The sequence below is a fragment of the Cyanistes caeruleus genome, chromosome 1, assembly GCF_971803275.1.
Source record: "Cyanistes caeruleus chromosome 1, bCyaCae1.hap1.1, whole genome shotgun sequence".
NCBI classification, from domain to species: domain Eukaryota; kingdom Metazoa; phylum Chordata; class Aves; order Passeriformes; family Paridae; genus Cyanistes; species Cyanistes caeruleus.
The window spans coordinates 47501045-47527205 of record NC_141701.1 but is presented as its reverse complement, the minus strand read 5'-3'; the positions used below and the strand labels follow the sequence as shown (position 1 = coordinate 47527205).

Here is a 26161-nt window from a genome sequence, read left to right as displayed (position 1 = left end):
GGTTGCTTAGGGCGAAAGCCAGGCACACATCCCCCCCACCCCGGGCCGCTGCCAGGGGACATTCGCTGACATGCCGGGAGGAGCGGAGAAAAGAAACCAAACAAAAACAACAAAAAACGTCACAGAAGTTGAATATTCACCATAAAAAAATAAATTATCCGGGAAGGAGAGAAGAGTGTGTATTATTTCTGGGTTAAAATAAAAAAATTTAAAAAAATAAATAAAATAAAAAAAAAAAAAAGAGACTGGGGTATCTGGCAGAGCCAGTCCTCTCTGCTGGTTCCTGCTCCCCGACCAGGGGTCCCTCGCCCCTTCGCTGCGGGCGCCCCGAGGTGCCCCCGCGCCCCCCTCCCCCGGGGCTGCGGCGGCCCGGCTGGCCCCGGGGCTGGCACCCCTGCGGAGCCCCGTGTTTGTTTAGGGCTGGCCGAGCCCAATCAGGGCCGGCTGCCTGCAGTTTTCCGGCAGGGCTGCGAGAGGCGCCTCCTCTCTCCTTTTTATACATGAGCCGCCGGCCGCCGCCGCCGGAGTCGCCGCCGCCACTCGCCCCCGCCGCACTGGATTTACCGCCCGCCGCGGCCCCGCTCCCCGGCCCCATGCGGGCCACCGGCATCAGGTTTGGCCCCTTTCTTTCCTTGCCTCGCCGCGGTTTCTCTACTTCTTTCTCGGCCTTCTGCCGCTGCCTCTCCTGCCGCGGGCGCTGCGAGGGGAGCGCGGCGGCGGCTGTCCCTGGCCGGGGAGCCCGAGGGAGACTGTGTGGGCAAACATCCGATGCCGGTGCCTGGAGCTCTTATCTGCCGGAGCCTTATCTCCCAGTTATCTCGCAGGAGGGAGAGACGTATTTGGTGCCTATCTGAGAGGGGGCTCTGTTGTGTGTGTGTGTGTGTGTGTCCTGTATTCTTACGCCTGTGGTTATCTGGAGAGCCCCGAGGTGGGCTGAGAACGGAGATCCTCGCCTTCTCTTGCTGTCACTTCTCTGTGTCCCCTTTCGCTTTCCGCCCCTTCGCCTGAGGGCTGGGCACCGGGCTCTCCGTGTCTGTCTGTCCGGCCTTCCTCATGCTGGCAGCTCCGGATTGACCCCGCTCAGCCCGGGACGGGTGTCACCCCTGCAAGGTGTGCTGGGGCTCGGGGCAGCCCCCGGCCAGGGCTGTCCGCTGGATCGGCCCCTGCGGCAGGCACATCCCCGGTCAGTGTCCCGCCGCCGCTGCGGAGCGGACTTGGGCCCGGCCCGTGCGCATCTCCGGTCTCCCGGGCGCCTTTCCCTCCTCCTCCTCCTCCTCCTCCTCCTTTCCGTGACCTTGGGCTGGAAACAGGCAAACAAGCGAGGCGATGCGCGGAGGAGCTAACATCTCTCTCCGAAAAAGTAACCTTAAAGGGATCGCCTTACTAATTGTTTTCTCGATGGAGCCGAGTCAAATGACTCATTCATTGAAATAATCATAACAACGACAGCAGCCAAGGAAGGGCAGAGACGGGGAAAAATGCCCCCTCGCTCCCCTCTGTCCCCACGCCCTTACGCCCACCTTTGCCCCGGCGTGCTTCATGTTCCAATCCGCAGCCCGGGCTGCGCAGGGCGAGGGGAGCAGCCCTCCCGCCGTGCGGAAAGCCGTGTTGCCTGGTTGCTCCGGGCCGGAGCCGCAGCCCTGGCCCCGCGGGACTGGCGTCTCCCGGCCCGTCTTGACCTGGGCTGCCTGATCCCATTCCGCCGGGGCGAGGGACAACAGCGCCCAGGCGACATGACTGATTAAGCGCTCAGAGGGGTCAGATAAGCCCTGATGAATCTCATTACGGGAGGGAGACGGGCTGTCCTGTTTGCAAACTTTGTTTTTATTATTTCTCTCTCCCCCGCTTCCCTGCTCTTTTGTGTCCTTCTTCCCCGCCCTGCCCTGCGGATCCCCCCCCCTCCACTCCTCCTCCTCCTCCCCTCCTCGCCCTTCCCCATCCACACCCAGCGGCTAGAAGGGGACCTGGATGGCCGTGGCTGAAGGCGGCTGGTGCGCGGTGAAGCGCTGCGCTGCGGACTCCGCCGGTTCCTCCTGTCCCTTCGCGACCAGGGAGCCGCGCCCGTCTCCTCCTTCGCCCTCCTCCTCCTGCGGCTCCCAGGGTGAACGCGGCTGCTCCAAGACTCCTCGGCCGGAGACCGACGACAGCCACCGGCCGGCCCCGCCGCCGCCCCCGGCCTCCGAGGGCAGGTCGCTGCTCGCCCCCTACGTGCACTTCGGGACCCCCCACCCCTCCGGCCGCCCCAGCTGGGAGGACATCCTGCTCTTCGCGGACTTAGACCAAAGCAGCAAGCTGATCTGGTCCAGCCGCGGCCCCAAGCTGAGCGCCCTCGGCGCCGAGCAGCCCGAGGAGATGTACCAGACCCTCGCCATCTCGGCCGCCCAGGGCCCCACGCCTTACGACGGATCTCCGGGCGGCTTCATGCACTCCACGCCCAGCTCGCCCGTCTACGTGCCCACGACCCGCGTGGGCTCCATGCTGCCCACGCTGCCCTACCTGCAGGGCAGCGGGGCGGCCCAGCCCAGCCACCCGGGCGGCGGCCACGCTGTCTGGTCCCAGCCGGCCGCCGAAAGCCCCTCGTACAGCAGCGGCGGGGGCTCCCACCCCTCGGGCCGCTTCCCCTACTCCCCGAGCCCGCCGGTGGCCAACGGGGCCTCCCGGGAGCCCGGCGCCTACAGCAACAGCCTGGGCGCTAGGGACCAGTACAGCCCCCTGGCCCGGCCGCTCAATGGCTCCTACCCGGGCCCTTACACGTCCTACGTGGGGCCGCAGCTCGCTCCTGCCTGGCCCACGGCGCCTTTCGAGAACTCCATGCTGCACTGCCTCCAGGGCCGGGCCGCCCCCATCCCCGTCCGGGCACCCAGCGCAGGTAGGGCCCGCGGGCGGGACACAGGGCACAGGGCAGGGAGGGTGGCCGCACGCCGGGGCTGCCCGCTGGAGGGGCGGCGGGGGTGCCGGGGGGAGCGGGGGAGCGGGGGTAGGGCCGCCCCGGAGAGGGGTTCGCTGGCGAGGGACGGCCCCGGTGTCGGTGGCAGGACGGCGGTCCCGGGACCATGGCTGTTCTGGAGTGGAGGAAACTCGTTCGTGTTGGATTAGGGGGGAAAATACACCTCCAAATATCGGCGTTGTTTGGAGTACGGGGGTTACCAACCCGAAGATCCCAAAACGAATTGCCCGGTGTAGACTTAATTTTTAATTTTTCCAAGTCAGTACATTCCTGTTTTCCCCAAATGCGGTCCTCTGGGCGCGAAACGGTGACAAATTCACTGCAAATTAATCGTTCTTGTATAGTAGAGGAAAATTGCAGCGGCTCATTTAACCCGTTTTGGATTATTTCAACTACAAAACACTTGGCTGCTTCGTTGAAAATAAAAGCAGCAAAGCAAAGCCTCGGATATGAATGAGGAAACTTAAATTTGTAAGCTGCTGTAAAATACAGCACTTCCTTATGAGGTTTTGCTTTAATTCCCGAGGTGTCCCATCCTTACTTTTTGTTTTAGCTACAGGAATTCTGACTGTAATTAAATCAATTGTAGAAGTGGAGTTTGAGCTGCGATGATTTAGTCAGAGATAAAAAGATTAACGATTATTGCAGTCTCTTCAGCTTTAGAATAAATTTATGTATATATAAATAGAGGTGCATAGAGAGGTGTGTGTGGCTATGTACATATATTTATTTATATGTGTTACGCATATATATATATTATGTATATATACATATTTATGTAAATATGCACACACATTTGATCATCATTCACTTTAAGCATAAACTACCCACCAGGTGCATGTATTTTATAGACACTGTGATTTTCTTTTTCAGTGCAGTGTTGCAGAAAAATTACCCCATGGATTTTCTTCTTTCTGTAGGGCTGTACACATAATGCTCCTCCCGTTTCTCGGTGATACACTGTAGATTTAAGCACTTTAAGCCTCCCACTTGATGTTTACTATCATGACTGAGGGAAGAAAATCAGTTGTAGCAGTGATAGGAGAAGCTGCATGTCAGGGTAACAGGAAAAATATTTTGGTGTGAAACTGGGTGATGGAGGGAAAAAGATAAGTTGTGGAGTTTTTTTGGTTGCTTTAATTTTTTTTTATTTTATTTTTATTTTGTCGGGAGAGACGTGGGGTTGGAAAATCTCAGGGCACGTAGAGGAGAGGGGTTAGTAAGAAGGAGCAGAGAAGTGAAGGAGCCGGGGGCTGGAGGAGGTTGGGGCAGGAGTGTCAAGGCAGCCGAGGAGCACAGCAGCTTCCCCTGCTCCAGGGGGGTCTTTCCTGCCCTTGTGGTCCCTCTCACCAGTGTTGGGGGCCGGAGGGGTAGCGATTAGCCTTTCCATGAGGGAAAGGATGGGTGCCAGGGCAGCCGCATCGCGGTGTAACGCAGGGCAAAGCAGCCCGGAGCTCCTGGGCCGGGCGAGGTTTTTGCTCCAGCGAGGCAAAACGCGGCAGCAAAGCCACGCTCGGTACCGTTTCAAAATTGTAGGAAAATTGTAGCCGAAATACATATTTTTAGGGCTAAATATTAGACAGTTTGATCAAGCTTTCTTACTCGTAAGACGTTACTCGTAGAGATGCTAAAACAGTATCTAAAATTACCACTTAATTTTCTTTTTCTTGGGGATAAGTAATACTTGTAAGTATTACTCATTCTGTAAGGGGAAAAAAAAACATTTGAAAATGCCCCAGAAATATTGTCACGGCAGAATTTCTTTCTGCAAGCACGAAGTCAATGCTATAAAATAAATAGCTGAGACAAATTACTGTTTAAGTTCCAGCGTCCTTGACGCCCTAAGCATTTTTCTGCTTACAGTCCTCAATGGTGCTTTTAGTGCAAAGATTAATAAATCTTAGCGATGTGCTAAGAGCTAGGAGCTGACAACGTAAGTTGAACTGTGCTCTCTGGACTCTGCCGTGTGCTCGTTCTTCTTTAGCGCCTAATAATTCGCAAACGAAGGGAGAAACGTATTTGGATGGGTGCGGGCCAAAAGGCCATTTCTTTCTCAGCTCAGTGCCCGCCGTGTCACCGCAGCACCGCAGCCCAGTCTCCAAAGCTGCTCGACCTTTACGAGCTCTCCTCCTCTGTACAGAGAAACGTAAGAGAATAACCCAATGATGAATTTAGGCAGGTAGCCGAGGGAGGAAGAAAAAAAAAAGCAACGACGAAGCTCTGAATCTGAAACATACATTCCCAGACTCGACTCGAAAGCTGCTGTAAAAATCCAAACATCTCCTTTTATTATTTCTTCACAACGTGGCACAGTCTATGTAAAATAAGTTCTTATTCTCCCCTCCCCGAAATATGGAGAGGTGAATCAGAATAAGGATTCGCATGGGTGAAAGTATTAGGTTTTGTAGGTGGGTTCTCTCATTTTTCCTCTTTTTTTTTTTCTTTCTCTCTCTTTTTTTTTTTTTTTTTTTTTTTTTTTTTTTTTCCCCGTGCATTTAGACCTTTCTTTTTCCCCTCAGTGCTCAGTAACTATGAAAGCAGGAGGCACAATACCGCTTATTTTTCCATTTCCTCTGTTTCCTACAAACCAGCTCTAATTTGACCAAATAGCCGAGGTGAAAGCGACCGCTGCTCGTTTCTGCCCTGGAACAACCAGGGCCCTGAACGCTGCCTCTAAACTTGAAGCTCTGCTAATTGCGAGGCATTTAAAATAGGAGTTAGGGTAGAAAACTTCTTGCCAAGCTTCGACCCTGGGGGATATTGGGCAAAACGACAGCTCCTTATATCCAGCTTCCAGGGTGTCTCTGGGGCTGGCTATTCTGACAGCCACCTCACTCCCCACTCTGCTCCCCTCTAAAGGCAAGTGCACCTCCCTTTCCGTCCTGTGGGCACCACAGCGGGGTTTTCGTCCCTCGAGCGGACCCCAGCCGCATTTCCCAAGGGTGGAATGCCGAGGGGAGCGCAGGGCAGGCCGGGGCTGAGCCCGCCGGTGGCCGGGGCGCGCCGGCTCTCTCCGCCTCCGAGAGCAGCCGCTGCACCGGGGCCGGCAGCGGGTCTGGCACATTTAAATAAATAGGAAAAAAACCCAAACGAACAAACAAACAAACAACAAAAAAAAAGGGAAAAGAAATAACCCGGGATTTTGTAAAAAAATAAATCACCGCATGGCAGCCGTCACTGCCGGGGAATTGCTTTTCTGCGGGCAAGGCTGCTCGCTCGCCCGGGGCTTTCGGCGCGGCGGGGCCGGGGCTCTGTGAGGGGCTACAGCGGGCTCTGCGGCAGCCTGGGCCGTGCCCCACCGCCTGTCCCCTCTGCTCCTGCCCCCAGAGCTGCTGGAGGACCTGTCCGAGAGCCGGGAGTGCGTCAACTGCGGCTCCATCCAGACCCCGCTGTGGAGGAGGGACGGCACCGGAAACTACCTGTGCAACGCCTGTGGGCTCTACACCAAAATGAACGGCCTCAGCCGGCCCCTCATCAAACCCCAGAAGAGAGTGGTGAGTCCGGAGGGAGGGGAGCAGGGGGGCCAGAGGAGCTTTGCCCTAAGGAGCCCCAGTCAGCGCTAGCCAGGGAGAAATTTGGGGCAAGGACGGGGGAGAGCATTAATAGCCTGGTGATCCTCTTGGCTGCAAACCCGAAGTGGGGCTCCTGATCAGGTTTGCAGGCCAAACCAGTCACAATGAGGGGTGACAGGGCTGGCAGCCTTTCAGGAACCGCTTCAGACCCACTCCCAGGCTCTGAGCTGGCAAAATCTCTCTCTGTCCCCTTGTGAGCTGCATACCAGGTATGGGCCAGTCTGGCTTTTTGAGCTATGAATCCCACCTTTGAGGGGGATTCAGTGGCTTGGAAGAAATTTCTGCTGGTGGTGTTGGACATTTCCAACAGAAAGAAAAAAGAAAAAAAAAAGAAATCAAGGTTGGAAAATGTTTGTTCAGAGGGCTAGGAATTTCTCCAGACCTGCTTTGTTTGCTGAGAGCTCGATCCTTGGGAATGTAAGCAAGTTTTGTATATAATTCAAAGAAAACCAATTGTTTAAACAATGATAATAGCTTTTGTTTTGTTTTACTCCTAAGAAATGAGCGGCAATTTTTCTAAAAATATACTCCTAAAACTACGGGGGGAAATAAATAGTACAAACCAGAACCCCTGTTTATAACTCAGGCTGGCACTGAATAGGCAAGGAGAAAATTTAACAAGCGGGAACTGCACATTATGTTTAGCAAATCTGGGTGGAGGTCAGCAGACAGAAAGAATACGCTCTTCAGTAATGGCTGTTACAGAGCGAGCCACAATAAATCACACCACTATAATCCAAGCTGATGTTTGGACCCTAGTGTATGGAGACAGCGTATCGAACCCATCAGCCTTTCAAGCCCCTTTCAGTCATGCCAGCTGCTTTGCTCCATGCCTGTTTTCTTAGGGCTAAAACACCTAATGTTCTTTATTTCACAACTGTTTGAATTTAGTGCCCTTACGGGAACGAGGGAAAACAAGACCCAAACACACGATGATCAGAGCAGACAGTAAGCGCTTGGGAACTGACTCACCTCTGCTTATAGATCTTTCTTTGAGCTGAAGAATTAATTTAACTTTTAGCCAGAGGTTTATTGCTGCCAGGTGCCTGTTTTTTTTCTAGCTGTTCGTCGGGTAAATTTCATGACACTAGGTGTTATCCCTTTAGTGGGACAGATGCAGTGGAGGGACCAGATCCGCCAATTGTCTCAAGCATCAGAGCCCAACTTGCTGTGGCACCCTGGCCCAAGGCAGATTTCAAGTAGCTAACACCAGGTTCTAGCATTTCTGTGTCCTTTTTTTAGTTTTTTTTTTTTTTGTTTTTTTTTTTTTTGTGGGGGGGCAAGGAGGGATCAGGATGAGAAGACTAAAGGAGAGTCAAACTACAGCCCGATTTCAGTCTGACACCTCAGTGAAATAACTCTGAAATAGCTCTGTGTAACAATCCCTACCGAGTGCCCTGGCCATAACTATAAATCAACCGTGACTCTGTGTTCATACACTTGGAAATATGTAGGTGAGAAGGGAAAATGTTTTGAAAACGCTAAACATGTTTAGATTGCCCCAAAGTTTCTGATAAAGTTCCTGCATCAGAAAAGTTGTTTTAGCTTCAAAACATGCCAAAATTCCATGTCTGTTTAGATATGGGAATAAGCAAAAGCTATTGAAATAAAATTTATGAAGGTTTAGACCAGGCTGCATAGGAAAGAGAAAGATTTAACAGAGTGAAACAGCTGATAACATTTCACTTGCAGAGAAAGAAAATGAAGAATATGTGTTATGACCAGCTTTCTTTTACTCAGTGTGATCACGTAAAACACGTAGTGAGTCGAGGTCACAATTTGAGCGCTGTGTGTGTGCGTATTTAATAACTAGGTCAAAATTTCTGTTTTCATGATACTTGGATTTTTAAGATTAAAAATTTTATTTGTGTACTTCAGCCTATATAACACTTGGCTGGGTGGCTTGCTTTTTTTCTTTCCTGCACAATTAATAATGGATTACTGATTCAAGATTACAAAATTTGTATTTAATCTGGAGCTCTTTCTGAGCTGTGGTGTAAAACGATGGCGTACTGCTAAAGACACTCAAACAGACAATATTCAAGAAACTCAGTTATTACTCTGGAATTTTCTTCATTCTCAAAACATTTTTATCGGTTTCCCCAGTGGCAGGCAGCCCTGTGGTATCAAAGGTGACCCAGTTATGTCTAACAACCCAGCAGTAAATGATTCAAGAGGAAGGGCATTGTACCCTTAAGTTAGTAATTTCAGTTATGGGCACTTTATAGTCAGAATAAGATTAATGCAATCCTCTAAAACTGACTTCTCCATGTAAACTTGTTCAGCTGCCAGACACAGAGCTAGGCACAGATTTTTTTTTTTTTGTATTTTTTTGACAATGCGATACTTTGAAAAAGACTAGATTTATGATGTAGCTGGAATTCTTTACTTGTGATGAACGTAAAAGAGATCAGTTGTTACAGGGACTTTTATAACCCATTCACCTTCATTTCACATGTTTATGAGGACTGCCTTCACTTATGATATACAGCCTGTGGCCATAAAGCTCTGGGTTATACGGTTATTTCTGATACAGAGTTGCTTCATCTTGGCTCCAAACTCCACGGAAGAGTGTCATAAATGGCTTGTTTGCAGTGGGAACCTTGTTGTCACCCACCAGCTTTTCTGCTGGCCGAGGGAGGCTCTGCTCTGTAAAACACGCTCCCAAAGCATGTTTTTTTTTTGTATGAAGAGAAAATGGGTGATGATAAAAAAGATCTTTTTATGAAAGTAATGCTGTTGCATGTGTTACCCCTGGGATTCCCAGGAAAGTTTTCCCCAGGTGTGGTGCCACTGAGGGCAGGTGATTAATGTGGCTGGTTTTTCTGATGAGTCAGGAGTATCAGTGGCAGGATCAGAGCTGTCTCTTCACCCACCATTCAGGGGAGAGGGCATTTAACTGGTTGGAGAGGCAGCACAGGAGTGATGTGCCTCCTCTTGATGGAGCTGTAGTGGAGATATTTCCTAGCTGTCCTGCTGGAAAAAGAACCAATGTCTGGTGGTCTGAACAGACTTCTCCTGGTCACCAGCTCCCAAATGAGAATTTTGCCTCTGCTGTGACTGCCCAGGGTTAAAAGACATTGGGTACCTCTTCACACCAGCTTCCCACCCTCTGATACGAGGATAATTTTGTTCCAAATCTGGGTTGCTGCTGACAGATACTATAAAAAAAAGCTCCTACCATCCCCGCCTTGTGTTAAAGGACTTTTTACGAACCATAAAGGCATAAATCATTCTCTCCTGGCCGCCTGTTTATACCTGTGTTTGCCTGTGCTTGCGTCCAGCCTTCGTCGCGGCGGATGGGCTTGTCCTGTGCCAACTGCCACACCACGACCACCACCCTGTGGCGCAGGAACGCCGAGGGCGAGCCCGTCTGCAACGCCTGCGGCCTCTACATGAAGCTCCATGGGGTGAGTGGCTGCTTCACCGAGGGACATCCCCTGCCAGCTCTGGTGCTGCTCTGGGGAAGGGCTGGTCCCCAAAAAAGGGACGAGCGAAGTGCACAGAACAACAGAAAAATGTGTGACATTAGGAAGTGGTTGTGCCATTTTAGCTTGTTACGCTTTTGATTAGTTATGTGCTTGCCACTGTAGCTCTCTCAACAGATTTGTATAAAGAAACCACCTCTGGATGAGCAGCCGTGGTGTTTGTGCCACTGGGATTTAAATCAGCTCCTTAGAGGGGAAAAAAATCCCTAGACCTTGAATGAGACAGTTTTTCATGGACAGACATAGCTATGCCAGCAAAACTTTGAGTGTTATTCCAGACATAGCTTTGCCAGAAAAACTTTAAATGCTCTTTCAGCCTTTGTTGGGCGCTAATAGAGTAAAAAATAAGCTCTCTCCTGGATGTGATGGAGCATGTTTTGGGTGAGACCCCCTGTGGATTGTGTTACAGTCAAGCATAAGTGTTTGAAGAGCAAGGGCATTAGAAATGATTAAGATGTGGTCTAGGCTTCAATAAAATGTAAATTATGTCACAGGTTTAAATATTAAAATGATAGAAAACACATGAATTGTGTTTTCTCAAATTTGTGTTAAAATCTATTTTAAGCCAGTGTTTTTGTAGAGTGATTATCATTGTGATGATCACAAAGATGATTTTTGAGCACATATAAATATAAATTTATCTCTATAAATACAACTTTAGATACCATAAAGCTGTATTATGGGCAGAACTGCTTATAGGAACAAAAACTAAGTCAATTCTTCTACTCTAAAGCTTCTGTCCTAAGATGTTTCCTCATGACGATCTGGTATGCATAGCTGTGGACCAGAGATAATTCCTAACTGACTGGAATAATAAATCAAGGATCTGATATACCCCATCCAATTTAATTTCTTACGGCTTATTGCCAAATGATGCTGGTTTTCCCTAATTCTGTGCTGTTTTCCTGTGCATTGATTGAGGGGTTGAAAAAAACTATCAAATTTGCATAGAGAAAAAAAAGTTTCTCTGCTTTCTTAATTCAGCTACAACTCCCCTTGAATCAAACTATTGTTTTGCCCAAATAAAATGCAAAAATTTTTTTATAATTAGTACTGTGACACAGAAAAAATTGACTTGCTACACAGACACTTGCAACATCGCATCTGGTCTTGTACTGCATTGTGATTTTTTTGATATTGGAGTACATATGCAACTCTGTGATTGGTGTGGAAATTTAATTTTTTCAGGTTCCTCGGCCTCTTGCTATGAAAAAAGAAGGAATTCAGACGAGGAAGCGAAAACCTAAGAATATAAATAAATCAAAGGCATGCTCTGGTAAATATAAAATATAAGAAAGTGTAGCTGCATTCGTTTGTAGTCGTTTTGGTTTTTTATTGGTTTGTTTTTGTTTGTTTTTTTTTTTTCTTCTCTGTCTGGAAAATATTTCTTTTGAATACCAATTCCCAATTTTTCAGGTAACAGTACTACTGCAGTTCCTATGACTCCGACATCCACGTCTTCTACTAACTCAGATGACTGTAGCAAAACTGCTTCTCCCGGCGCACAGACCGCAGCCTCCGGGGTAAGTGTCTGTATCTGCAAGCAGGCTGATCACTGGGCAATGTTATCACAGCTTTTATCTTATCTAGCAGAACAATAATCTAAACAAACTTTCCAGTTCTGTTAGCTGATACTAGAACAAGATTTTCGGAGGATATTACATATAGCTGTAAACAGAACGACAAGCTGAAGTACCTTGCAAACCTTCTTGATTAAGATCTGTATAATTTTTATGATTGTTAGCCACAGCTTAACCGCAGACATTTTGTTTTTAAATATTCCGGTTCTTTAATTTCAAGGGTTTTCTTTTGGACAGAAGACAATAAAACACGTTCAACTGATCCTTTCAAGAAAAAAAATGCTAAATATATGTACATATATGTATATACACACACATATTTTTATGCATTATCCCAACAGGTAAAACTCAGAAAAACGTTATCCTGCTGTATGAATTAAATCATAAAGGCTTTTGTTTAAAACTAAAAGGTGTAAGTAAACCCTGATCCAAACCCAGCTGAAACCAGGCTGGAGCAGCCTGCTGATTGCAGGGCAGAGGGGTTCAGCCCTCTGTCTGCAGAGGGTTCTTCAGGGGCCAGATGCTCAGCATCTGGCAGCACCAGCTCCAGAGGAGCACCCGAGGAGCGCTGATCATCCCCTGCTTTAATTTTGATCCTTATTTTACATCATGTATGCCAATCATCTCAAACTTCCTTCCTTCACTCAGCATGTGTGATAAATACTACTGCTAAAGTTGTGAAGCTTAATGTTTCTAACCCCTTGGCTGTACATATCCATATCCACACTCATTTCTCAGCCTTCTGTATCTCTTAATCTGCCACATAATTTCTTTGAGAAAATTTCCTAACGTGGCTTTCTTTAGTCCTTTATTAATGAAAAGAAGACATTGTTTATAATAGCTATTTTTCAGTATGTCTTGGTGTTCCCAACATCCAAATTCCTCTCAATAGTTTAATTTCAAATATACAAAGTTTCATTGTACAAGGGGAGGAAAAACCCATTTTTTAGCAAATGCGATTGTTTGTGGACTGACAGGGCCACCCAATTTCAGAGGCACTGGGTTTTGGGTTTGGATCCTGTGAGACGAGGATATTACTAAAAGGGCTTGTCTTTGACATGAGAAAACCCCGTCAATCCAGTAAAATAAACGGATCACGTCAAAAAAAGAGAAACACTAACTGAAAAGTGAACCATTGCAGTTTCAGACTTCCCCCAGTAAACTACTCTGCACTGTTTTAGGCTCTCCTTTATATTTGCAAAGGAAAAAACATAGCCAAATTTTCCTTAAATTTTCCTTGCACTGCCTTAAGCAGTGCCTGTGATCCTGAGTAATGTGGTGAGATTTTATGTAATGGATAGAAATGGAAGCGCAATCCCAGCCGAGGCTGAGGCAGCACAGCCCTGTGCTGCTCGGGGAAGGAGAGGCCATATAGATGAGATCTCATTTCCACCGTGCTGCTGCCTTCTTGGCTGGCTAAAACCCGACTTCCTTTCTGTAGTATTTCTCCCTAGAAGGGCACATCAAACATGTTATTAATATCTTTATGCAATAATTTTAGTAGTACCATTTTTAATATGGTTTTGCCAGATGGAGTTGTGTGGGTAGCAGAGGAGAGTATTGTAGGCTCATGGATTGTGAGCTAAAAGACTCCTTGAGAGCTATTAGCAACTGAGAGCAACTCCCAGGAGGGACTCTGAGGCTGCTCTTAGTTACATGATGGCATTCCCAGTGACAGGACTTCATTGCTCCCTGATTTTTCCATAGTAGATCAGACTGGGAGAGGACACCTGCACAACAGCTGGGAAAATCTGTCCCCTTATATCCAGCAGGCAGCATGGTAACATCTGCATAGCCATGATTTGATCAGATGTGCCTTGCATATGCAAAGCACTTGCAAATACCCCCTCGTGAAAAATTTCAATGAAAGGAAGTGATGGAGAGGGGCTGTGACATGCACTGAAGAGAGGAAGTTGCAGCAGCAACCCACACGTACGGGCATCCCTCTGACTCCTCCATCCCAAATGATGTGAAGGGCCACTGATCTCCCACCCCTGTGCCCCAGACCCAGATGTATGGAAATGAAAAGAGGATTTGCAGGAGAGCAGTTGTCGGGATATGTCGCAGACATGGTCACATCCTTCTTTCAGGCTCCTAGCTTTGCCCAAGCATCTGTAATTAAAAGGGATGAGGACTTGGGAGACTGGAAGTTTAAAGAAGAAAGTGGTGGTGGTTAAGACTGGCTCCCGCTGTCCCAGATATAATCTGGGAACATGATCACTAGCTGCAATGGATGCAAAATAATTTCTAAAGGGTCTAAATCCTATGGAAGGGACTGAGCACTCATAAAGCCCATTTAAGGTGTTGTGAGTGGAGGGATGTCAGCATTTTTGAGCAAGCTAGCTTGTAACCTGATCACATGCTGAAGCAAAGATGCTCTACTAGACTTCTGTTTTCTTTGATTATTTTTTCTTTTTCCTTTTGAGTTGATCCATTGACAGATCAAAGGTTTTTAATTATTTCTAGAATAGGCAATGGCTTTGCACAGGGAGAATAAGCTTCTCCAGCTCATGTCAGGAGGGGAAAAATCAAACCCTCAGATGGATGAATCCAGGCTTTATGATCTTTTGTCACTTTTACAAGACTGATGTTGATTCCTGATAGTGGTGTTGGTGATGTTGCCCAAAAACAAGCACCTGCTTGAATAACGAACCTGGCTCGTTCCCTGTGCGTTATACAACGAGCATGGCAACTTGTTTTGGTTTTGCTCTGTTTTTGCTTCTTTAGCCTTTACTCTGTGAAGAGGGGGAAAATGCCAAATTGACATTAGGCAGAGAAATCTGATGACGTTTTAGAAACTGTTGTGTGAAATTCACAGCAATGTTGTTGCTAAATGAAACAGAGAAAACAAATTCCTCTGCTGGTACAAAAGCAATTTATTATGCCTTTAGTGGGAGACTGCCAAAAAAAGTTTCCAGTTATGTAGAAATCTAATGGAAATGAAATTCAGCAGAAATCTTGTCAGTAACATTCACTTTTCGCCCCACCTTTCTTTATCTCTTTAAAGTAAAATAAAGAAGGGAGGGCAGAAAAAGAGGAGGGCAGCAATTACTCTTGGCAATGTCTTTGAGACTATCCATTTCATGAAGGGAATCTTATATGATGCCAATTCTGAGACAAATTAGCAAGAACCTTAAATGTTGATTTTACTTTCGAGCTGAAGTTTAAACATTTAAGAGATACGATTAATGAATTGCTGTGGGGGCAAAGTTGATTTCAAACATCCCAAAATGTAGAAGTGTTTGGATCGGAGATATTTCGTTGTCCCATTGTAAAGGGGCTATTTGCCAAATTCACATCTGGATCTAGGATTTAGGCCTATTTCTGTTTTCCTAAGCAGTGTAAGTACTGGGTGTCCTGTGTTACTAATATGGAAAGGGTCCAGCGGCATGATATATGAAGTTGCCTTACGTCCCCATAAAAAGAAGATTTGAAGGTCTCAGTCAGCCTGCATCTGCATCTATACCTGTTCTCCCTTTGATGCTGCTGAAACTGTACAGGGAAAAGCTCCACCAAATAAATTGCTGAATGAAGGGCATGGTCTGCAGTCCAAACCCATCCATTCCCATGCAGGGACTCCAACAAGAATGATAACTAGAAGGACTTTATTCCCTTATTAGGATAAAGGCAGTATGAAACCTGCTGTAAAATCTGCTTTTTATGGCAGGACATGGAGGCTCTCTGAGCCACAACTGATGTCAGAAAAAGCTCAGCAGCACCAGGGGAACTCTTCTTTCAGAAGACTCTCCTGTGCTTTGCCTCCACTTTGGAGTTTTCTCAGAAAGGCCATAATCTTATAGCACAGAAAATGTAGGAGGTAAAATTAGTGCTTATTTCCCTTGGTAGTTTACCTTCAGAAGTGTGGTTCAGGACTGGCTTTTAGTTTTGTAGGGTGGGAAATGAGAGAGCTGACTGAGATGGCCTCGACATGGGGTGAACTCGCAGGAGAATGCAGTTCTAACTGTCTCCAAAATGCTGGACAAATGGGGCTGGATCAGATGAATGGACTCTCCTGCATTTACTTTCTCTTTTTTTCTGTCAGAAGATTAGTGAGCTGGTTAGAGGTTAGAGGTGGTGGTGTTTGTGCCTGTTCAGGCAGTAAATTCATAGACATTCATGCTGGCCATGGGGAAATCAACCTCCACAGAGTATGTTCCAGAGTCTGGATGAGCTGGAGATTTAGCCTCTTAAAATAATATGCTAACCACCCGGATATTGGGAAGCTGAATGTCCAGGGGTCCTTCATATTATCTGATGATAATATTCCAGTTGTATGGAATAATTCTGTAGGATCTGGGACAAGGCTCACCAGCATGGTTGGTAGGACATTCACCTGGAAAATGGGAACACAGTGCCTCAGTCCCGGTATGAGTAAATATTTATCTAAACCAGGTGGAATAAGATCAGCAGGAGGCATGAGGAACGTGGCAACCTAAAATACCAGAGTCTGGCAGACAGGGCAGTGTGCTGGGAGATTTGATACTCTAGAGTCTAGTTTGAATCTTTCTTGGTCTCCTACCCCTTCTGCATCAGTCCTCACCTCTGGACAAAATGGGATGCTATTTTCTTCTCCCCACTCTATTTCATACACTGAGCCTTTTTGTTTTACACTGAGTAATTTTCTTTGCTCTGTGTATATGTATCCAAAAGAGAGCATTTAATTTTTATATCAAACAGAAGGAAGCAATCCAGCTTTTTCAGTGGGGAAATCCAGCTTTTTTGTTTCAGTGGGGAAAAGCAAGGAAAAAGTATTTTTCTTCTATCCCAAAATTCTGTATGCATATGGACGCATACCTTTAGCTTGGTTTTGTTTTATTGCCAAAGTAATAAAGCCAGTTACTCATACAGCCCTTGACAGCAGTGGGTCATCAGTTTTCCAAGCCATGCTGGAAGTTGCCTCCCTTAGGAAATTAATGAAGTATTAACCACAGATTTATGTTGCTATAATACAAAGGAGAGATTAGAAGACATGTAAACTTACACGTCTGCAGTATAAACAAAAGGATCAATTGGACTAGCAAGAAATGACAACTTTGTGTACTAAGAGGGTCATTACATCAGTAAAAAAAGCCGTCATTTTGCAGTGCCAAGACTTGCTCTTCGGATTCCGGGGACTGACAGCGTTGGGAAAACGTGCTCTTTGTGGGGATGGAAGTTATTACAGGGAGGCTGAGGCTGGAAAATGAAGGACTCCACCAGTTTGCCACAGCACTTCATGTGTGAAAGAATTCTTTGCAAGTGTATTTTAACTGACTGCAGATATTATTTAAGTGTTGCGAAAGTAAACTAGGAGGAAGAGAGAGAGTCTCAGCTGAGACTCAGCCTGTTGCTGACTTAGTGTAATGTCCAAAATTCACGGAGCATTTTGAACATGTCAAATGGATAGAGCAAAGGTCTATCTGATAGACCAAAGGTCTAGATCAAGGCCCTTTGCCACCCCCTGCAGCTGTCCTTGCCCAGCGCATTTCCCTCTTGGCTGCGGAGGTGCAGGGGAAGGCCAGAGGGGAAAGGGTCCATCAGCTCTCCCTTCTCTCTGTGGTGGGCAGATGGTGCAGGAAGGAGTGGGTGGAAGAAAGCAGGAGTCTTTCAGCCAGAGCTACTGCTGCTGTTCCCTGAGTGCTGGCCAGTGCAGCCTGAGCAGCCTGGTTTTGACCTGGAGCAGTTCTAGTGAAGGTACATTCGCCTCTTTGGTGAGGACGGCAGGTCTGGGTGTGATATGGTTGTCTCTGTGGCTCTGGCAGAGCCCTCCTGTGTACATGGTGGGCAGGTCCTCTACAGAAAGGACACCTCTGATACAGACAACCTGCCTGGGGTTGGACTAATGACCAGCTCCTTCTGGTTTGAGTAAAAAGAAGAACCTTTGCAGATACAAACACAGCCTCCATGTTTGTTTGGGAGGCAGGCTTTTCGCAGTGGGCTTCATTCATTTTTTTCCTCTGGAAGCTGACCTTCAGTTGATTATCTATGCTATTACCAGATTTCACCAATAAAAGTAAAGGCATTATCTTTTTCTAGATAGAGCCAGTAGCTGTGAATTAGACCTTATTGACTTCATCAGCATTATTCAGCTTATTTATTTAAACTGAAGAAAGTCCTCTAATAACTAAGTGCAACTTCTGTCATCTTTCATCCCTTAAAGCTGGAACAGTAAGAGTGAAGGTAGGGAGGCTCAGGAACAGAACTGTGATTCCGTCACGTCCCTTTCATGAGCTAAAGTTTGTTTTCCATGTCTCACTTTGGGAGCTGCCCAAGCTGCCTGGATTTGTCATGACATTACCGGGGTGGGGTTTCCAGGCCCGGCAGTCCTGCCCGGGTCCTGCCCGTCCTGGCTCAGCAGAGCCAGGATCCGGCCTTGGACAGGCAGGGATGGGCAGTCTTCAAACAGGACGTGCCTCCATGTCCTCCCTTTTGGGGTGTTCGAGGGAGGGGTACCATATGGAAACCCATATGGAAACTGTGGGTCCCTGCACCCCACCTTTATAGGGCTGAATCAGGAAAAGGTGAATTACACTTTCCAAGCCCGGAAAAAACAGGTGCTGATAAGATATTTGCCTACCAGAACAGCAGTGGCAAATGTGGGCAAATGGGAACCTTTCAAAGCAGCTCCTAGTATTTTTAGCTCAGGTTGAGCAAACACTGCTCAACAGTAATTTAAACCTTTCTTCCACCGTGGGGAGACTGAAGCTGTTAAAAATTATGTTTTTTGTGCTAACAGAAATCTGTTTGAGGTATTAGAAATAAAGGGAAGGCTTTGAAAAGCTAGGCTGATGCAAGATCAGAACTACACAAAGGTTAGCATGGGACTTGCCTTACTGAATTCTTCATGAATTCCCATGTCACAGGGAAAGAGGATACAGAGATTTGTTGTCACTGATTGGCAACTGTATGTTCAAGGGAGTGATAAAACTTATTTCTTAGGTTTAGAGCTGTTTCAGCTGGTTTTGGGGGACAGATAGGGTTTTTTTTTCCCCTTCCTTCCTTCTCTGCATTTCTGGGTAGTGACTAATGGAGAGGGATCAGGGTTGACGACTGGGTGGAAGAATAGTGGCGGTCAATCATTTTAATAAAAGGTTAAGAAAATATTGGAGTCCAGGTTATTTCAGACAAAAATGACTGCTAGCAGTATCTCTTTCAGAAGGTGAGGTTTTTCCCTGGGTTAAGCAAGAGCCCTGCACCACACCATTTGGAAATTACCTTTGAATAAATGAAACCTTGCTTTTCCTGTGTCAGAACTGCTAGCTTGGCACAGCTCCAGGAGAGCCAAGAGCTCTACTCTTGTAAAATGATTAAATATGTATACTTCATACTTAAACAGCAGGCAGGAAGCTTCTGCAGTCACAGTTTAGGATAGCCTTTTTCTTTCTTTTTTTTTTTTAAGGAATTTCATCCAAAGACTATCCATTAACAAGTAAATTAAGGTTCTAAAGTTGACATATCCAAGAGTTAATTTTGCATGAAGTCAGCTCTTAAACATTTCCTTTATCAGGTGAAAATGTTGCCCCTTCTCTGTCTGGCACTGCAAATTTTTCCTCTTTAGCGGGATCTGCTCAGCCTCATGGAAAAAATGATTGTTCCTTTGTCTTTTTAACTCTCCATTTCTCTGTTAAAATAAATGGACTGGTTCCAGTGTAGTTCAGAGGTTCATCTCTGTGCCTACCAGGGCTCCCCTGCTTGTTGTCTTGTGCAGGAAGCAGAACAAAAATGCTCCAGCTTCAAAGGCATAGTGTTTCTCCACTGGAGATTAGAAGAGCATCTCTTTAGTGGCCAGTCCTACAGGGATAAAGTGGTTTTGGCTGGTGTTTTGAAGGGTCAGGAATGATTTTAAGTATTTCAATGGCTGAAGAGCCCAAAAAAAGCTGCTTTCCAGGAGGTGCTCTGTATCTGCTCTTGGAGAATTGGGATGTATCAGTCTTCTCCCATGGGGAGGGAAAACTAGAGCTGCCGCCACTCCCAGGTTGCATTTTTGGTGTCGGCACCTGTGTCTCTTCAGTAGGGGGCAGTGGGACACATGCACATTTCCTTCTTCATCATGAACTGGTTTCCAGGTTTTCTGCACATCACATGGTTTCATTTCCACCTCTCCAAACACAGACATCACTCCCATCAGCAGGGCTGGGTGCCTGGGCTCATGCTGAGACATTTTTTTTGTTTCAGGATTTCAAGGCAAAGGGGCAAGCAGAGGGCAAACTTTGTTTTTGAGCAAAATTCCTGTGATGATTGTTGTGCTTCAGGCCTGCTGCCCTCTCACTCACAACCCAGTGTGTGCAAAGCTCACCTGCTCAATGAGTCTCTCTTTGCTCTCCCCCTCCCTGCAGGCGAGCTCGTCGGTGATGTCTGGCCCAGGAGAGAGCACCAGTCCCGAAAGCAGCAGCCTTAAGTATTCAGGTCAAGATGGGCTGTACACAGGAGTCAGCCTGACCTCCACAGCCGAAGTGACAGCATCTGTGAGACAGGATCCCTGGTGTGCCCTGGCTCTGGCGTGACCTGGTGTGAGGGAAGCTGGATCCTGGCAGCCCCCAGACATCTGCGCAGTTTCCTCTGTGGAGCGGTCGCAGTGGCAGTGAGAGTGCTGGCAAAGACCATTCCTCTGAAACAGTTTGTGAGCCTTGGTGGCAGAGGTGTTTCTCTACTTCCAAAAGTGGCTTTGCCGAAGCATCCAGTTCCTCATCTATGCAAGAAAAATGTATGGAAAGCAAATGACCACCGGGGATAGCTAATGCAGCCTCACACTCTCAAAAAACCCTTCAAACCCCTCCCACCAAAAACAAACAAACAAACAAACAAAAAAAAAACCAAAAAAAAAAGAAAAGAAAAAGAAAAAACAACAAGAAAAAAGAAGAGATAAACCCACACCTATTGATAGATTCCAGAAATACATCCTTGACTTACCCAGCAGTGCTGCCTTTCTGATTGTATAGTTGTTTTTACTCTCTCATCGCCTTTTCCCCTAAGAATTTGGTGGAAGTTGTCAGTGTTGGGGAGGGAGTAGCAAAGACTTTAATTACCAGAGATAGTGAGATACTTTTTAATGAGTGTCAGACGTGCTTACAGCTTGAGTTGATGCAGACTTCTCACACCGAGCATTTGATGTCTTCGCCCTGTCAGACCTCTCCTTCTGTGCTCTCCATCTTCAGCGTGCCTCGCTCTGCTCCTCAGAGCCTAGCAATGTCCCTGGAAGAAATCACAATGTTTGGTACAAGTCCCACAAGGTCCAGCTGGTTAAGGAGATTTCGGGATTGGTGTTTTTTGGTTTAAGATATTTACTCACTTTTCAAGACTGCGATATAACTTTTAAAGTACACTGTGACTGAGATTTATGAAAGTCCGTATTTCCTGGCTGAACTGTATAGAGTCAGTCAAAATTTGTAAACAGGGTAGCAATCAGATATTTTTCTTCCATATATACAATAATTTTTTTAAAGAAGTGCAATTTGCGTTGCAGCAATCAGTGTTAAATCATTTGCATAAGATTTAACAACGGTTTTTATATGAATGAATGAATGTAAACATTTTAACTTAATGGTACGTAAATAATTTAAGAGAAAAACTGAACTAGGCATCCTTAGGCTTTTTAGAGCAACAAAAATGCATCCACTTTCTGTATTTCCAGTTTTTAAAGCAAGAGTTTCAAAGAACAAGCCTTCTCTCAGGAAAATTGCCCTAGCCATTTGCTCCGAAGTGTTGTACAAAAATGCAAATGCATCCCCAAGGGGTTTTTTTGCCATTGAATAAGTGTGTGGTGGAAAGAAACAAATTGCAATGAAATTTTACTACCTAACTGATACATATGTAAATACTACAGAAGATATCTAGGCATCTTGAAAATGTAGGATGCAATCTGTATAGTGTGACTGATGCATAGTTAGGTTGGTTTTCATTGGTTTTTTTAAATGGGATGTCATTTGGAAAGTTGTTTCATCAGAGCTTTACAAATAAAAGGGTATCATTTTAGGAGTTGGGTTTTTTTTGTTTTTGTTTTTTGTTTTTTGGTTTTTTTTCCTGTATAGTGTGCCTTTTCCTTTATTTCCAACACAATTTTTAAGCTACATTAAAACCTATGGAAAAGTACCTGGTACAGGTGGCATTTCTGATGGCTGCCAGGAAGGTCTCCAGCTGAAGTTCCTGCTCTGTCTACCTAAGTCTGCACTGTGTGTTTTTTCTGCAGCTCCCTTCACTATACCTTCTGATGATCTGTAAAACCAGGGCTTCCACCTACCAGCACAGGCTCCTCATGGGCACACGTGAAGTTTTTGTGATGAAAGTCTGGGGAACTGAGCTCATGCTCTGTGAGGACTATCATTGTTTTGCTTACCCTTTACACCAAAGCTAAAGGGTGACACCCAGGTTCCCTGAGCAGGCAAATATCAGAATGTCAAATGTCAAACCCACTACAGGTGTAACTGCTGAGTGGCAGAAGTTTTGAATGCCTGCTGGCATCCTCCTGTGGCCAAAGGTGAAGGGCAGCAAAACCTGAAGGCACAGCTGCTGAAAAGAGAAGACAATGAGTTTTAGCTACTAAGGGAAGTGGGAAACCTTTTGCTGGCTCTGAGGACTGGTTATCTTCATTGCTCAGTTCGTTGGAGCCAGACTTATTGCCAGGTGTGATTTCCAGCTGTGTCATCAGTCCTGAAAGCCAGGATGCCCAACCTCCATACCCATGGAGTGGCTGCGGTGTGTCTCTTTGTCTCTCTGTGCCAGACTCTTTTGGGGTGAATTGGGGTAGCTCCCTGGCCTCCAGTGAAGCTGTGCTGACTTGCACCAGTCAAAGATCTGCCTCTTGGTTTTCCAAACCTGACGCCTCCTTATGCCAGAGATGTTGTGAGGACTATGGGATGAATGCTGCTGCACAGCCCCAGGAGGAAAACTGGTCCTAGCAAAAAGGGATCTGGCTGAGCCTTGCCTGGGGTTTGGGCTGCTGTGGCCAGCCAGGAGTGGGGATCACTCGCCCTTCTTGGTGGAGTTGTCATGCCATGCTCAGTGCTGGGCCACCTCATGTCCTGGCTGCCTGTGGGTTAATGTAGCCAAGTACCCTAGCCCTGAGGTCATGTGGGCTTGGATCTTGTGATTTACAAAAAGACATACTTAAGTGCAAATTGAGCCATGCAGAGAAACACTGGGCTTAAAAAACAGTGTGGACAAGAGTGTTGGTATCTTTCCTCTTGAAGCACCTATTGTCTAAAATGCCCTTATTTGTGATTTTACAAGTGTTGGCACTTAAATGGATAAAAAGCCCTGTTGCTAACTGGTGTTGCAGAGTGTTCAGCCTTAGTTAGGGTCAGCATCCTTTCTTATATTCCTTTTGCTTTTCCATTTTTCTTCCTGGAGTGATCTTTGATGTGCCACTGCTGAAAAGCTCAGCACGTAACCCATACCTGCTGGGTGTGTCAGAGCTGCTTTGCTCAGAGTTACCATAAAACAGGAGACCAGTGTGTTCCAGTTTCAGGCTGCTGACCCAGTAGAAAATGCCATCTGGTTGTTGATGCTCTTGCTGGCAGCCTGTGGAAGGCCATGTTGCTTTGAAACCCTGTGGCACCTGTTTAGAAGGACTCCTAGGAGGCCCAGCTCCCTTCTCAGCACCACCTTAGCCCAGGGTCTATCTTAGGGTGGTTCCTGCAGATAATCAGTCTTGCAGAGGGCATATAAAGATGCCGTATGGGAAAACCTTCCTCTTGGATCTGAGGATTGAAATGCTTTTTTAGGTGATATTGGGAGAAAAAAAACAAACCCTAGAAACCAGCAATATTTCATAGGGAAGGTGTTTCCAATTATTTCTTATCAGAAAAAAAAAAATCAAGAATGGAATGCTTTGCCTCCTTGGACCAGAAGCAGAGCTTCCAGGTTTTCAACCCTCTGTAAGAGTCAAAGGGGTGCAACATGATATTGCCTTACTTAAAATGTACTGAGGACCTCAAAGCAGGGTTCTGTGTTATGACTTTACATAGAAAAAGACTTGAGACCATACCTCAACACTTAACAAAACTGCTCTCCAGGAGCTGCTACTCTTAGACAAAATAAAGGTTTCTCCTTTTTTCATAATTATTTTGCATTTTAATCCTGCTGAGCCAGCACAAGTCTGAGTGTGTGAGCTGGACTTTGCTCTGGCTCTTACATTGCCGATATCACCACTCCCCATGGATGGCCTGGCCAAAAGCTTTCCTCACTTATCACCATTTCTCTGCAGTGACAGCCCTAGGCTGTGCTGTGAAAGAGCAAAGAAAGAATTTGACCATGAGTTTTGGTTACTAGTGAGGCTGAACAAGCCAGGTTGACCCCAGAGCATCTTTCTAGTACCAGAATGAAGCTTCAGAGTTAACATTTGGAGGTGGGGGGAAAATGCATACGGCCACTTATCAGGTTAGCACCTTTTTTCTGGAAAGAGTAAAAATTAAATACCGAATGTCCCAGGGCGTCTGCTTCAGGTGCTAATATCAAGCAACATTAGAAGGCTCCAATTTGCTTGAGTGGCCCCTCAAGATCAGGCTGCTCCTGTCCACGTGTGCTACCCTGGCCTCCAATCTTCCCTAGGTCCTAGATCCTCTTTTCGTAGTATTCCTGACACCCTCACCCATAATCATGCTTTCTTCTGCTCAAAGTGCTTGAGATAAGATGAGGTCCCTACTGTGGCTCAGAGTGGTATTTTTCAGCATGGCAGTGAGGGCAGTGGTATGGTATGAGTGGCTGCACCCGCTGCCAGGCTTGGGCTGGTGACTCAGAGAACCACCCCAGGCAAAGAGAACCAGCCTTGGACAGGCTGCCCAAGGAAGTAAGGGGTGCCTGGCTTTTCCAAAACTGCAGGTGGGCTTTGTTTCCTGTGAATGATCAGAAGACAAAAAACATGGATGTGAAGTGAGGAGCCAAAGTAACTGATTTTTGTTTTCCCGCTGCAGAGCTAGACAAAGCCATACATCAGCTTTGTAACATCTACCATATAGAACTTGGGTAATTTAGTGTCTGTTCCTGCACAAAAATAAGATAACTTCTGTTCTTTTCAAAGAGAAGAAGGGATTTTGGGGTGACATCCTGTCCATGCTATTGTGAACCTCAGCTGAGCACAGGCTGCAGAAACCCAAAATGGGCTTCGACACTTCCTGTATGATCACAGCTCCAGATCTTCCTTTATCCAGCTGTCATGAACTTCATTCCTCACAGATCCTCCAGTTCCTAAATCTGTATACACTGGGCATTCCAGGGTTTTGTCAAACACACTGAATTCAGTATTAGCATATAGGGCAAGGGTTGTTGCAGTGGGCCAGAGAGAAGGAAACAGAAGGCTTGAGGAGCATTTTCATGTGCCTTCTGCTCCATATGTTGCAAAAGGCTTGAGGCCTTCACTACATATTTGTAACGTGTTTTGGAAACACTTCTTAATATTTCCTCAAAGCTATCTGATGGAAGTTGGTATCATATCTAGGAGAGTGGAGTAGAATTTCACAGAATCACAGAATCATTTAGGTTGGAAAAGACCTTCAGGATCATCAAGTCCAACCTTTGATCTGTAAATTTAGGTGCCTGGGTGGACGCAGAATCAAACAAGAGTTGCCAGTGTTGTAGCCAAAAGTGCTAATGTACTCCTTGAACAAATAATCAGGAAAATAGTGAGTAGGAGTAAGGAGGCAATTTTGCTTTGGAATGCTGCATACAGACCTGGCATCCACATTGGAAAAGGGTGTTTAAAAATTGGCAAAGTAGGGAAAAGAATTGCTAAAATGATTTATGAACTGAGGAAAATATCTGGTCTTGATAAATTTAAAGACCACGGTCTGCTTAGAGTTCCTAAAGGAAGATTACAACGTGTAATCTGGTGTAGTAAGTCCCTTCGTGGAGAGAAAATGATAGGTGCTAAGAGGCCTTTGACCTCACAGAGAAGGACATAACAAGATCTAGTGGCTAGAAGGTGAAGCTGGATTAATTAAAAAGATAATTTAACTTCAGCTGAAACAATGAACATAATTAGTGATGGGAACAATACCAAGGAAAGAAGAGCAGTGCTCAATCTCCTGTTGCCTTCCCAACAAAGCTGTCTGGAAGATCAACTTTAGCTGACCAAAAGTGACTGGATTCAGGACTGAGCATGTTGCATCTGCTGCATCATGATTTATAGGCTGGATTAGTTTCCATTTGGTCTGAAACCATATTACGTTTTGGGATGAGACCCAATGCTGAGATCTTGAATTTTTGTTGTTATTAAAAAAACCCATGGCATTCTTCCTGAGAGCCGTGGTAAACTCTGTGGTGTTTTGACCCAGTTTCAGCATAAGTAATTATTTTTTTGCATATCTAAAACGTCCTACTTCCTCTCCAAAACTGTCCTGCATCTTTACTGTTTCCTGCTAAATACATCCTGAGTCACATAGAAGAAAAGTTTCAAAGTTGAGCAAACAAGACTTGAAAATCTGTCCCCTCTTACAGCAGAGCAGAGAGACAGGGGCTGCTGAGCAGCCCCTGCTCTTGGAGAAGCAGGAAGGAAACCTTCTCTGAAAACAGCAGTCCGCAGGTCTTTAGTCCATGACCTTTCAATGCTGTGAAGATCACAGTCTGAAGGAGGAACAAAGGTGTATGTCAACTCACAAATGT

General features: G+C 46.2%; 1 protein-coding gene across 1 annotated transcript; it reads left to right on the top strand.

Annotated features, from left to right (window-relative positions):
- Positions 1–416: 416 nt before the first annotated feature.
- GATA6 (GATA binding protein 6) lies at positions 417–21541 on the top strand. Its single transcript, XM_086890414.1, has 7 exons — positions 417–613; positions 1950–2869; positions 6275–6441; positions 9804–9929; positions 11196–11283; positions 11424–11530; positions 19903–21541. The coding sequence occupies exons 2-7, from the start codon at positions 1969–1971 to the stop codon at positions 20068–20070; spliced, it is 1557 nt and encodes a 518-aa protein (XP_086746540.1). The 5' UTR covers positions 417–613; positions 1950–1968; the 3' UTR covers positions 20071–21541.
- Positions 21542–26161: the final 4620 nt, after the last annotated feature.

Excerpts from the sequence above, each read along its gene's own strand:
- GATA6 (XM_086890414.1), top strand. The coding sequence starts at position 1,969 with ATGGCCGTGGCTGAAGGCGGCTGGTGCGCGGTGAAGCGCTGCGCTGCG. Across the intron at positions 2,870-6,274 it reads CGTCCGGGCACCCAGCGCAG|AGCTGCTGGAGGACCTGTCC; the intron begins GTAGGGCCCGCG and ends TCCTGCCCCCAG. Across the intron at positions 11,284-11,423 it reads TAAATCAAAGGCATGCTCTG|GTAACAGTACTACTGCAGTT; the intron begins GTAAATATAAAA and ends CCAATTTTTCAG.